Genomic DNA, 13,666 nt, shown 5'->3' with positions numbered 1-13,666 from the left:
GTTCCGCTTCCTGCGCGGCGGAGCCGGGACGGAGCCGGTCCCGCTGCCGGGGTGAGCGCCCGCTCCGCGCTGCCAGGGCGGGGGCGGATCGGCGGCCCCGCACAGCCCGGTGGGTGCGCCGGGGGCCGGGGGGAGGCCGGGCCGGGCTGGGCGCCGGGGGCGGGCGGGTGTCGCGGCCGGGCCGGTGTCCCCGCGGCGCGGGAGCGGCTCCGCAGCCCCGCGGCCGCCGCAGCAGCGAGCGGGCGCTCCCGGTCGGGCCGTGCCGCTGCCGGGGCAGCCTCGGCGGGGGAGAACCCCCGTCCCACACCGTCGTGCTGACAGCGAGCGGCTGCCCGGCCCCAAACCCCGTCCCACACCTGTTACGGTGCTGTGGAAAGTGCGGCCCCGTGCGCTCATCGGGCACTTCGGGCGTTTTAAGGGGGGGTTGATGTTTATGTTGCTTAGTGGAAGTTAAAGATATGGGTGCCTCTCTTCTGAATCGTCCAAGGAAAATGATGTAATGCTGCATTTTAACAGCACAACTTGAATGCTTTCTCTGACTCGTGGCCTTCCAACCCGTTGGGTCTTGGTGGCCCAAGGGTCTTGTGAAGGCTCTGAAGATGTAATTAAGCAAAGGAAGCTGTATGAGCGTCAGTTCTGCACAGCACCCAGCCTCGATGGTAGAACCCTTGGAAATCCCTGTGTCTTTTTCTGCTCCTAAACCATTTTCCCATTTTTCTTGATTCGGACTCTGTAGCGTTTTGGCATGGGATAAAAGTGTCTTGTTTCCGATAGCATTTGTCATGACAGGGCTGTAGATCTCTAAGGACTGAGGGTTGGTCAAATGCTCAGCTTTGGAGGGATGATCTTTTCAATTTAGCACTGGACAGAGACTGGAGAAGTTTTCTTACAGTTCTTGCCGTGTGCATGTCCTTGCAGAACGATTTGAGGTGTATAGTACAGGTAAGGAAACAGGCAATAAACTCTTCTTTCTAACTTACTCTGAAGAATTATGGACAGGAATAATTTATGATAACGACGCTGTGTATCAATAGTGCTCCACACCATGCAGCCCTAGCCTCAGTAGAATTTCTTAGTGCTTCTAAGACCCCTTTTTCATGGGTCTTTTTCACCGCGTCATACAAGGTCCCTAACTGATTTGACAATATTTGGGGGGAAAAAATTCATTTCCCAGTAATACCAGTTTTCAGTTTGTTTTCAGGGCTCCTAGGCAACAGTGTGGAGGGTGAGGCTTGTAGTGTCCTCAGCAAGGAGGTTGTATGTAGACTAATTCTCATCTGCTCTGAGCTTAGTGGCTATGCCTGAGCAATTACAGGTTTGTTCCCAAGAGCCTTTACCGTGTAAAAGAGAAAGTATTTTGTCTGAGTGTGGGTAACCAGTGAGAATACAAAGGTAGAGAGGAAGAAGAATCAGAGTTTTGGCTTCTGAGATTTTTTTAAATTGCCAGACCTGCATTCCTTGAAGGTTGATAACCCTAGATTTTTCACAGATCTGCTCTCTCTTTGAATGTCAGTCTTTTGAGGACAGTTCACCATCAGTGGTGCAGAGGCCTTCTCTGCATCTCCTGACGGTCTGTAGCAGCCTTTTCATACCTATTTCCTTGATTCTGTTTCCAAGCCCTAGCAGACAAAAAACATGTTTTTCCTTTTGCATTAAGCTAAAAATCTTGTTTTTCTGCTGTGTTCAATGTAGGACTAAACTGTTAAATACAATTTGTATAAATGATGCTGTGTAAATTAAAGATAGTATAATTATGGTTACTTTGTCAGCACTGCAATGAAAGTGCATTTCTTAGGGTGTAATTTCATTGTGTGGGTGTGTGTTTTGGCTTTGTTTTCAAATTCCTGCTTTGATATTGCTACAGTGAGATGTGACTGGGGGTCTGTATTACTGCAGGTATTGCACAGTGGAAGGGATTAGAGAAATCCACTGCCAAAAATGGACTCTTGGGCTCAGAACTATTTTTATGGCCTTCTATATGTTAGGGATTTCATATTTGCTGTTTTGTTATTACATCTGTAAAGGCACCCATGGCTGGTTTGGTTGCATAAGTATTGCAGAGGACATTTCTGAGCTTTGCAATGGCTTTTGTGGTGCTGCAGTGCTCTGCTCGAGTGTGCAGTGCACAGGCTGTACCTGCCCAGAACACACAGCAGATGTGAATGTGACATTGCTAAAAACATCAAAGTGGAACTCGGAGCCCCAGTTTTAACACTGTTCTTTCTCCCTTTGTTTCAGCACTTTCTCAACACATTTCTCATCTGCTCAGGGGAAACAAACAGCTCTTTGATGTCCAATATAATAAAAAATCAAGAACGCTTTAAGTAGATGTTGCGGTTTGTCTTCTGGAAAGAGCAGTTCTCATCTTTCGTCCTTACATGATCTTTGTGTTTGCCTCCCGCAGCATATTTTTCAGACAGCAATACTGAACATATGCTTCAAGGATGTCTCTCTCTCTCATAATAAAATGGGGTGGACAGGAGTACACAATAACCTCGCTGTCAGAAGAAGACACAGTGTTGGACCTGAAACAGTCTCTGAAAGGCCTTACTGGAGTGTTACCAGAGCGTCAAAAACTGCTTGGGCTTAAAATGAAGGGTAATTGTCCTTACTTGCTGTTTGCTGGGGATGTGCCTGAGATATTTAAGGGCAAATACCCCCTAATCCTAGGCAGGGTGTGTGCACTAACAGGACATCCTCCTCCCAGTTCTAGCTCTGGAGTGAATGTGAATACAGACACTTCATACATCACTGGATATTGTTTATTATTAATATATCTACCTGGTCATTTTTTAGTGGTTTACACTGCCCAGTCCTGGTGGGGAGGAGAACTGGGGGGAAAAAAGTAAACCTCATGGGTTGAGATAAGAAGAGTTCAATGGTTGGAAGATTATAAAATACAATATAATACTGATTATAATAATAATAATAATGAAAAGAGGAGAGAGAGACATAAAACCCAAGAGAAACCAGTGCCACAATCCAGTTGCTCACCACCCACTCACCGATGCCCATCCAGTCCCTGAGCAGCAGTCGGTGTTTCCCAGCCAATTCCCCCCTGTTTCCACACTGGCCATGAGGTTCTGTGGCATGGAACATCCCTTTGCCCACTTCCCCCAGCTCCTTGTGCACCTGCTCACCGTCAGAGCACAGGAACTGAAAAGTCCTTGATTTAGAGTAAGCACTGCTTGGCACCAACTAAACCATTGGTGTGCCACCAACGTTATTCTCGTACTAAATCCAAACACAGCACTGCACCAGCTACTAGGAATAAAATTAACTCAATCCCAGCCAAAACCGAGACACTTTATATGGAAGATGGTGATAACACAGCTTGGGGTGTCTGGTGTTTTACAAGGAGGTTATTTCAATTAAGTATGGAATGTATTGAAATTTTTCTGAAATCTCTCTAGCCCAATAAAAATAAAATTGCTTTCATTATAGGCAAACCTGCAGATGATGATGTTAAGCTTGGAGCCCTCAAGTTGAAACCAAATACTAAGATTATGATGATGGGCACTCGTGAGGAGAGTTTGGTAAATAATTTTCTTGTTTGTTAGCTTAAACAGCAAAAAATACTTTGTGTCTTCTAATTGTGATTTTGAATTTTGAATATTCCACTCATCATTTGGAAAATGATAGTACAATAGATTTCTGTTTGCATTTATTTTTCTATGTAGAGTAAGCTTTGCTGCAGAACTGAGAGCAATGTATTCATGAAATTCCTGTCTTGTTCTGCACTTGAAGTACAAACCTATTATTGTGATACTGACTTCTCAAATCTGAACAATCATCAGTATACTTTAATAATTCTTTCCACTAGTAAAGTGAAGTAATTTTGGTTAAATAGTCTTCCTGCCCTGTAATGTGCAGTAACAGAAACTTGATACCCATTGTTATTTTCCTTCTGTGATCCTTATTATCTTTTATTATTTTTATTCTTCTAGGAAGATGTCCTTGGGCCACCTCCAGATAACGATGATGTGGTCAATGACTTTGATATTGAAGAGGAAGTTGTGGAAGTAGAAAATAGGTTAGGAGTTCAAGCCATTAAAACAGTTTGTTATTGACTGCAGAGTGTACATTTTAATTAACTTAAACTTTTTGCATTTTTACATCAGGGAAGAAAACCTACTAAAAATTTCCCGTAGAGTTAAAGAATACAAAGTGGAGATTCTGAATCCTCCTAGAGAAGGGAAAAAGCTGCTGGTGCTAGATGTTGATTACACATTATTTGGTGAGTTTTTATGCAACTTACGGTTTTTGTTTGTGTAAGACCTCAATTTATTTGCCAGATCAGGTTTCTTGATTTTTGCTTTGCTGTGTTGTACAACATAACTTCTGCTTTATATGATTTTTTGTCTTCAGCTCACATTTTAAAAAGCATTTTAAAATATTGCATGCTGTTGATTTTAGTGCAGCAACTATTTAATTGCTGCAAAAAGACATAAAAAATCAGCAATTTAGTCTTCTGTCCTGATAGTCTTTCCCTTGACAACTTGTATCTTGGCCATCACAGTGGCAGGGCAAGATACTGTCAAATAATGATCCAATTCTGTACCTGATTGACTCTACTTTTGGGAGGCGTGGGAGAACAGCTTCAAATTTTAGTTACATATCATTACTAAACATTCACAAAAACATGTTTTACTTGAAAATTCTGTCAAGCTGGTTTTTTCTGAAAGCCAGGATTTTCCTTCTTACTTACCTTTCTGGCTTGTAGGTGTGTCATGACAGCGTGACTGTCAGCAGTAAATAATAGCTTCCCTTATACCTTTCCCTTAGCTTTCCTTTTCAATGAGATTTGTTTCCAATCTGACATCAAAGTTCAGCCTATTTCTGAGTTAAAAATTTTTACGGAGAGGTCTTCTGCTGGCAGATTTTGGCAGCAGTTTTGGAATTGGAACAGGGAATGTGTGCATCTCTGAAATCATCTTAATATATGTTCACACAGTTAACTGGACTGGGTTTGAAGGAATCTCTTTCTTATCTGACCAATTACAAATTTGCTAAGTGCACAGATGAACTATTTGTCCTGACTCTTCAAAGATACTGATACCCAGAGATCTCTGATTTAATTATTGCTAACATTACCTCAAGTACATGTAAAGACCAACAGATAAATATTCCCTCTGCTTTGTCTTTCCCCCTTTAAAATGGGAACGGGAGCTTGATATCAATTCATTCATTATCCTAAAATGCCTCCTCCCTCATTAAACTCCTTGGGTCTCTGGATAGAAAGGAAAATCAGACTGGACTTTAATAGCTAATACTTTAATACTGAATTGCTTCTCTCTTATATTCTTTTTAAGACCACAGGTCATGTGCTGAAACTGGGGTAGAGCTGATGAGGCCATACCTCCATGAATTCCTGACTTCTGCATATGAGGACTATGATATTGTAATTTGGTGTAAGTATTGTACTCAGTACCTGAGAGTTTATTTTAAATTGTCATCCAGAGCAGGGACTCCTGGTGGGAGGTTTTTATATTGCTTTTTTAGTGTGAATCACAAGATCTAAAACAATACAGAACTGTTTGGCTGTAATTCAGACAATTATTAGAGATATTTTAGAAAAATACTGATTCTTATGTGAAAAAGCACCACATACTGCTCACAAGAATGTGTCTAGTCACAGGATGAAGCTCAGCATCACTTTACTGAGTGTTACTTTGTACAAAGAAGTGCTTGAAGGAACGGAACTGTATAATCAACATTAGAACAATGTTTCATAGGGATTTTTACAAATAATGTCAGTCCAGACAACGCATAGTGAACTGCCAAATGAACCAAACTCTCCTGTCTGCAGGGGTAGTTGGTCCTTTGCCTTATAGTTCAGTTCCTGTCCAACAGCTGGAGAACAGACTTTAGCCAGTGCAAGGCTCAAACCATATTAAAATTGTATTACCAAATGTCATTTTTGTAGCCAATGTGTCTACATATTCTTAGATCAGTAGACAATGTTGACACTTGGTCCTTTCCAGATTTTATGTATCCCTGTCATTGCTTCCGGGAGGAAATCCTGCACAGGCAGTGTGGTTCCTCAAGCCAGGTGTATCCCACTGTTATGGTCCTGCAGGCTGTACTTCAGTAACAGCTGATCTAGAAAATGGTTTAACTGTTTGCAGTGCTTCATCTAGTTGTTAATTTGAAAAGTAAGCTTTTCCAAACAAAAACAGTCTTCCATGAAGGAAGACTTTCCTTAAGGCAGTGGGCCTAAAAGCTGCAACAAGGGTGGATCTTTCTAAAATTAAATTTCGTGTAAAAATTTGACGTATTAAGTGAACAAGTTCTTGGGTTATTTCTTTTTTTTTTTGCCTGCCAATGACTTATTTTGATAAAGTATTCTTTCTGTTTTCTCCCTTTTGTTTCAGCTGCTACTAATATGAAGTGGATTGAAGCCAAAATGAAAGTAAGTTGTTCTGAAAACATGTAATTTGTTTCTGATCTGGGTAACCCTTCATGCAGTTGGGCTCATGCTCAGCATTGTAGAGCAGGTTAGAAACTGAGGAGGTTGTATGAATCATAACCTGAGTTGTTTCAATTTCCATAGTCACTTTAAATTATCTTTATCACAAAACTAGATTAAATCTAATTTTAGAATTCCACACAAACTATCAGCAGTAGGTGCTAAATTTAGCAGAACTAAACACAAGTCAGTACCTGCTGAAACTTGGATTTGTCACGCAGCCCTGCACAGTTGCTTTCATCTTACCTCTAATTATAGAGCTTTAGTCTTTAAATGTGATTTTTTTTAAACTAACAGACAGATGTGACATGCTGGAGTAGGTTATCAAGAGGAAACTCTTTTCATATTTATCTTTACTTCTTGCAGCTGGGGGATTCTGTTGCTTCCTCTGCCTTATTAAACATCCCATAAGAGCTCTTTCACTTTCTGGTTTCTTCCCTACTGGAATCAGGCAGGAAGCCAGTTTTGAACAGCTGACCTCGTGGTAAACATATTTACAGTCAGGCTTAGCTGTAAATCTAATGAGCTTACTAAGAATTGCTGTGTGTTTGGTTGGTGGCTTGGGGGTTCTTTATGTTCATAAATCAAAGATTATTTCTGTTCCAGGAAAAACCTTTCCAAATTTAAGCTTTTATTAGGCACAATTTTTTCAGGTTTTCACAGAGCAAAGCACATTTTTCCAGTGTTCTCTTCCTCAAAATAATTAATTGCTACAACTTTTTCTAAACAAAAATGCCTCTCAGAAATGAGAGCCTTTAATCAGAACTATGAAATGAAGTTAGTTAGTGGAAGTAAAGTCAGTGTTGAGCCTTGCAAACATTGCATTCTTCTGGCAGTGTCACATGTTTATATTATGTTGTCAGAGTAAGTGTTAGGACTCAATCTTGTGGAAAACCATTGTTCAAAATGGGCTCTTTCCCCTGTGCTGGTCACCTTTCTGCATTTCTAGGTTACTTTTCCAGCCCTCCTCCTGGATCCTGATCCATTGAGATTCCTGCCACTAGGTGCCACTTTCTGTTTCTCCTTAAACTGATGATGGCACCAGGGGTCCTTCCCTCCAAGAGTTTCACTTTTGGTCAGGGAGCAGTGATTCCAGCTATAGTTGGCATTAAAGTTTCTGTTTTAAACTACAAAGCAGGAACAGGATTAAAAAGAAGGGAGTATCAGACAAGCAAACTTAATCTCTGGTTTACCACCTTTTTATCCCTGGGATTCAAACAATCTAGAACAGCTGGTTCTGTCAGTGTAACAGGATACTGACCCAGGTAGGTAGAGCATTTCATTTGCAAGATCCCCTTCTTTATAGAAAAGCAAATCAGTTAAGTGTGGCTGGATAGTTGCAAGAGAGCTACTGCAAGTATTTTCTCCCTGTTACGTAGCTTTGCATATTGCTGCTGTTTCACACACCAGAAATTGTCAGCAATATCTGTGTTGTACCATGTCAGCAGATTTTACTGGTACTTTTCAGCTTTGGAAAGGATTTGAAATGGAAATGATGCTCTCTTATCTAGACAAAGTTTTTTATTTCTAAAAAGGTTGTTTTCCCTAGAGTATTTCAGGAGTTACCAAATCTTAAAGGTCCAAATTGACTCCAATGTTTGCTGTCTTGGGCATGTGCAGGAGGGAACAGTGACAGTGAGCTGTTCCTGGATATTCCATCTTGGATTGGGCTGTGATTTGTGCACATCACTGTGAGGAGCAAAAAGCAGCCAGTACACAATTGCTGTAAAGTTGAGTGTGTAGAACTTGCTGTGCATGAAGGTATGAGCAAAACCCCTCTGTATTTTGCCTTCTCTGCAAAGTTGTTTTGATTTTCTGCTGGCATCAGCTGCTAAGTTCCTGATACTAAACACTAAAAATAAATCCCTATGTGCACTTTTATGATCCTCATTGTGTAACAAATCTAAATTTCCCCAGGTATCTATTTTTAGCGTGTCTCTGGTAAACCTCCACAGCTCATCCCGTGACAAACAATGTACTATAATTGTGGCTCCAGTTGTTCAGCAGTAAAACTGTCCTTATTAGAAGCTGTAATAATAAATCTTTGTGATGCAGGAGCTTGGGGTGAGTACCAATGCAAACTACAAGATAACTTTCATGCTGGACAGTGCTGCCATGATAACAGTGCACACTCCTCGGAGAGGACTAATAGATGTAAGTGCCTGGTTTTCTCCTATCTTTTCCTACATTCAGCTGGCATTTTATCACACCACTTTAAAATATTCAACAAAAAAAGTTGTTCTGGAGTTTTCATGCAAGAAAACTGCAAGAATCTTGGAACCAGGGATTTTTTTTTCTCTACTGAAAGTCTCTATTAGTGTTTTGAGTGGTATGTTTAGATGTCACAGCTTTCAAATCAAACAGTAGGTAACAGTTGCTAGAAAACTTGGTACCAACAGAAAGGTTTTCCTCAGTGTGGGGGGTATTTCTGTTACATTATTTCACATCTCTTCCTTTGTTAAAGCCAAACTACCTGCTAATGATAAAGCAAAAGAATATAGAAGTGTGCATTCAAGTTTAGACTCAGGTTCCTATAGATGATATTTTCATCTTCTGCATATGATCTGATTTACCTCAGATACCTTGTATTGTGTTGTATTTGCAGGTGAAGCCTCTTGGTGTTATCTGGGGAAAGTTTTCAGAGTATTACAGCAAAAAAAATACTATTATGTTTGATGATATTGGCCGAAACTTCCTTATGAACCCACAGAATGGACTCAAGGTAATGTAAGCTGGAATTTTCATTTATTGCTACTTGATACTTCAAGTAGTACTTTCTCCTACTTCTTTGCTGTAGCATAAAGACTATTCTTAACTAGCAGAGATGCATATTTTACTACATTTTTTAATTTACAGTGCCATTTGTCTGGCTTAGTATTTCCTTAATAGTTGTATTAAATAAACCTTGTGTCACTATTAAGTGAGCATTTAAGAGATTATCAAAATCAATGAAATTGTTATTTCTGCTTAAGTTATACCTGCAAGCTGTAATCAAGCTGGGCATTGCTGACAGGCACCATTGAAATATGTGATGTTCAATCTCCACAGTGGTCATATTCAAAAATAAGTGAAATAACAAGTGGCTGTACTTCATGATAGTATGACAGGATAATCACAAATATTCTGTTGTGAGAAGTAATTAGTCACTTGAGCCATTTTGAATGCACACCAGCAAATATTTCATTTTATACAACTGTCAACCAGCATGTGCTCTGTTAAAAAATTACTGCTGGTTCTGGGTAAGAAGAATGCAACATAAATTTCTACATATATACCATGGTAGAGCTGTGTGGTACTAAAAGAACTTACACAAATCTCTCTAAAAAAGAAAAAGATGTTTTCAAATGCAGAAATCCAAGATGATATCTCTTTGAAAGTATCCATGGTGTGAAGAGGATAGCAACTGATGAGATCTAACAAGATGATCTTAATTGGAGGGAGAATCAGGAATAGCAAAGCTCTTGCTGGGAGGGGATTATCCAGAGAGGTCCCTCTAGCTCAGATTGGAAAAGTGTTTGTCAAAGTGTTGTTAACAACTGCAGACAAGAGCATTGAATCACTAAAACAAGGCCCAGGTATAATGCATTCCAAGCTTAAAGCAGTTGTCAGATAAGCTTTGCTTCTTCTAACATCTCTTTTCACAACAGCTCTGGTTGTAGTCAAGGGCTTTTTGTTGAAAGAAAGCATCTGGTTCCAACGATGCCACACAACTCAGAATGCTGAGCTGAAAACCCCTCCTGCAAAAATCTCTCTGAAACCATATTAGAAAATGTGGCAGTCCATTCCAGATCATTTTATCAGTCTGTCTGGGAGGGGAAGAAGAACTTCTGTCTGAAGTACATGAGAAAAGAAACTTGGTGCAAGGCAAAAACCTCTCAGTCCAGTTTGCATGAACAGGACAGATTGGATCTGACCACTACTGGGAAAGGCTTTTCTTCCTCTTACCTGTGAAAAGTTATAACTTGTCGTAGTATTGAAAATATATTTCAGTCAGGTGGTAAATGATATAGAATCTAAAGCATTTTTTCTTTCTGTGAGCAAATGGTTATACCCAGTTTATTTATTTTGTATAGATAAGGCCTTTCATGAAAGCACATTTAAATCGGGATAAAGACAAGGAGCTTCTAAAGCTCACCCAATACCTCAAAGAAATAGCAAAGTTAGATGACTTTTTGGAGCTGAATCACAAACATTGGGAAAGGTAAGAACAAAGTCAAAATTCTTGCTTCTTTCTATCCCTGACTCCTGTATTTTGTTTAAGGTTGTCTCTACAAACACCAGCAACAATGGAACTGATTAACTCTGGTGTCAGTTACAGTTATAAAGGTCCTTTAGTTTGAGGAGAATTTTAATAGGGTTGTGGTGTTGGGGCAGCTTCCCTAAAATGATAAGATTTTGGCAGAACGTGTCTGTGTTTTCACGCTTCTCCAGCATTCAGCACTGCACATTATGCAATTGTGCCTCCTAAAAGGAAAAGAATGTTGAAGGGACCTGGTCCCTGGAAATCTCTCTCTTTCCACCCCTGCAAAGTGAGGTTATGGCTTCACATCCCAACTCCTTTGTTATGAAGCAGCTTTTCTGGTAGTTCCTTCAGGGTGGTGTTAGTGTGGTTCTCAGGCACCATCCAGGTTGGGTGGTATTGCAGGATTCATCAGCTCCAAGTTACTGTCTTATGAACAAGAATTTTCCAACTGCTCAAGCAAAATCCTTCTTAATGGTTTTATGCAACAGCCTGAAGCTTTGATGCATGTGAAGAAAAGCTGTGGGAAAGCCACTCCTTTGGTGCTTAAAAAAGGAGCCTTACAGGCTTGATACAATTTCATTTTTCTTATTAGAACAGAAAGTGAAATGGTAAACCTTAAAAGCAGTGAGATTCACTGGATATTTCACACCATCAGTGAAATTGGTTGGATTCTTAGAGTATTTGCAAAGCCTTCACTGTCACACCACGTAGCCAGATTGCTCCAGCTCTGGTGCTGAGAGAGCTGTGAGATCAGAATACAAGCAGTTCAGAGTCACTCACATTCTCCAGAGAAGCTGCTGCAGGGCTGTTCTTTTCAGGTTATGCTGGATCAGTTCATTAAAGCCCTGAATTTATTTGAAGGAGTGCCATTACTAATGGACCTTTTTATCTTAAAGGATATAAAAGCCACTTTTCCAGCTGATGTAATTTTCCATCCTCTTAGAATGAGACAGGTTTCCATTTCCTTCCTGCCTTTTGTTTAAAAAGCCTGATAGAGTCTAACTAAAACATGACTTTGAATTACCACAAGATAACCTATCATGGAATTGAAAGATGTTGAAGTCAAATAAAAATCACAAGTGTTATTGATAGCATTTCCAATTGTTGGTTATCAGTAGGAGGATTGTTGGGGAGAAAAGAAAGCAGAGTCACACTTTGGTCTTAAGCTCCCAGGTATATTTGTGCCCACCTCTTACTTGGTGAAAAACTGTACTTTTGTTTCTTTCAGGTATCTTTCAAAGAAGCAAGGACAATAACACTAATAAAACTGTGTGGCACTGAATTGAAGGGAACATCACTAAGATCATTGGACTTTTCCTTGCTTTTGTGCTAGAGTATAATAGTGCTGGACACTGGACCCAATGCCAGAACGACTGCTAAACTTGGTCTTCCAGTTGGTTGGTTGTGGGTTTTTTAAAAGATCACAGCAATAAGCTCAAAGTGGGAGAAACAAGTCAGTTGCTTTTTCTTGCATTCAGTTCTGGTGTTACTTCTCAAAATACTTTCCTCTCCTTTGCTGCTGAAGTACAACCATAACCATCAAAGACCAAAACCATTCTGAGACTAGAAAAAAAAATATTTAGACCAAAAAAGTTGATTAAAAAGCCAACCTTGGCAGTGTATGAATTGTGTAAGTCCTCTATTCCCTCCATCTTTAGAAACAGTCTCCCTCTCCTATTCCACTATTTAAGTCTATAAATTACAAGTTGTCTAAGTTTGGTATGTATTAGTATGTCAGTGTTTCTCTGTGCAAGACAGTAAGATGGGAAAGTACCACCTCTGTGGCCAGTTTACCCCAGTGTGTGAACTTGTACTATAAAGCAGTGTTTACTGGAAAACAAGAGATTGAAGTTGGAGGGAGAGAAACCCACTGTTACTTGGTCAGTGAAAAGCAGCCTGCCTGAAAAATCCCCATATGTCAGATAAAGGGTTTAACCTCAGATGGGAAAGTCACATTCCTAACAAAGCATGAACAAAACCCTTGTTCTCTTCTAGCTAAATCTTGTCAAAGTGCAAACACTGTGTTTAAATACAATATTCAGCCATAATGTTCTTAAAATATCATTTACTTGCGCTGCTTATGCCTGCACTATAGAAGTGTGATGTGACTGCTGTTTGGCATTTCCAACACTCGTGCATTATGCAGTTCATGGATTTGAAAGAAGACTGACCCTTTCAAATAAAAAATGGTATATATTGTTCTTAAGGAACTATAGCAGTTGTGTAAATAATAAATACTTTTTTCATACTTTGTGTCCTGTGCTGCCTTCAATATTTAGCTTGCATAACAGAGGAACCATTGATAATATTAATTTAAGGGGTTTTTGGAGGGTTTGTTTGGATTCCAGAGACACTGGGTTAGCGTCAGGAGTTGACTGTGACTCGTGTCAGAGCCTGGTTATGTGTCTCTGTGGATTAGGGAAGTGGTGCAGCACCAGGCTGGCCAGGAAAGGAGCCTTGACAGCACATGTCAGGCTGTCAGGACAGCAGGCACAAATGAGCTGCTGGGACAAGCACGTGAGGCTCTGGCTCAGTGACCTGTCAGAAAATATCCAGGTCTTTGTCCAGGGCTCTGTGTGCTTTAGTGCCAACCCCAGCTTCCTTTGAAATGAGCAAATCGGAAAACTGATGCATAAAATTGGTGGTTTAGGTAAGTATGGAGTGTGAAGATCTGCAGTTTTGTCTCCTAGAGCTGATTTGTGATCGAGGAGCTGCCTGACTCCTGTACAGACAGCACAGGGAGAATCCCTGAGCTTAGAACAGTGATCCTTTCCTGGAAAAGCTGCAGCAGCAATCATGGAATGCTGGGCTGGTGTATGGTGCACTGGAATTCCTTTGACTTTGGACAGTGGAACAAAGTCAAGGCATTGCAGTTAAATCAGCTGTGGAGTTTGTGCCGGGCAGAGAGAAAACCAAACCAAGGGAATGAACTTAAACATGTGCCTGTATTTTGT

At 40.4% G+C, this 13,666-nt stretch overlaps 1 protein-coding gene across 4 annotated transcripts; it reads left to right on the top strand.

Annotated features, from left to right (window-relative positions):
- Positions 1–12,960, top strand: UBLCP1 (ubiquitin like domain containing CTD phosphatase 1). Of its 4 annotated transcripts, none has more exons than XM_082291383.1 (11): positions 1–51; positions 2,405–2,598; positions 3,445–3,536; positions 3,948–4,033; positions 4,122–4,237; positions 5,313–5,411; positions 6,375–6,412; positions 8,525–8,623; positions 9,075–9,191; positions 10,543–10,670; positions 11,941–12,960. In XM_082291383.1, the coding sequence occupies exons 2-11, from the start codon at positions 2,445–2,447 to the stop codon at positions 11,966–11,968; spliced, it is 957 nt and encodes a 318-aa protein (XP_082147509.1). In that variant the 5' UTR covers positions 1–51; positions 2,405–2,444; the 3' UTR covers positions 11,969–12,960. The 4 variants fall into 4 exon arrangements, with proteins under 4 accessions (XP_082147509.1, XP_082147508.1, XP_082147511.1 ...); XM_082291382.1 differs by having other exon boundaries at positions 14–109; XM_082291384.1 differs by lacking the exon at positions 1–51 and adding an exon at positions 888–942.
- Positions 12,961–13,666: the final 706 nt, after the last annotated feature.

Source organism: Coloeus monedula (genome assembly GCF_965178545.1).
Source record: "Coloeus monedula genome assembly, chromosome: 15".
NCBI classification, from domain to species: Eukaryota; Metazoa; Chordata; class Aves; order Passeriformes; family Corvidae; genus Coloeus; species Coloeus monedula.
This window is presented reverse-complemented; position numbering and strand designations above follow the sequence as displayed.

Excerpts from the sequence above, each read along its gene's own strand:
- UBLCP1 (XM_082291383.1), top strand. The coding sequence starts at position 2,445 with ATGTCTCTCTCTCTCATAATAAAATGGGGTGGACAGGAGTACACAATA. Across the intron at positions 2,599-3,444 it reads GCTTGGGCTTAAAATGAAGG|GCAAACCTGCAGATGATGAT; the intron begins GTAATTGTCCTT and ends CTTTCATTATAG. Across the intron at positions 6,413-8,524 it reads GGATTGAAGCCAAAATGAAA|GAGCTTGGGGTGAGTACCAA; the intron begins GTAAGTTGTTCT and ends TTTGTGATGCAG.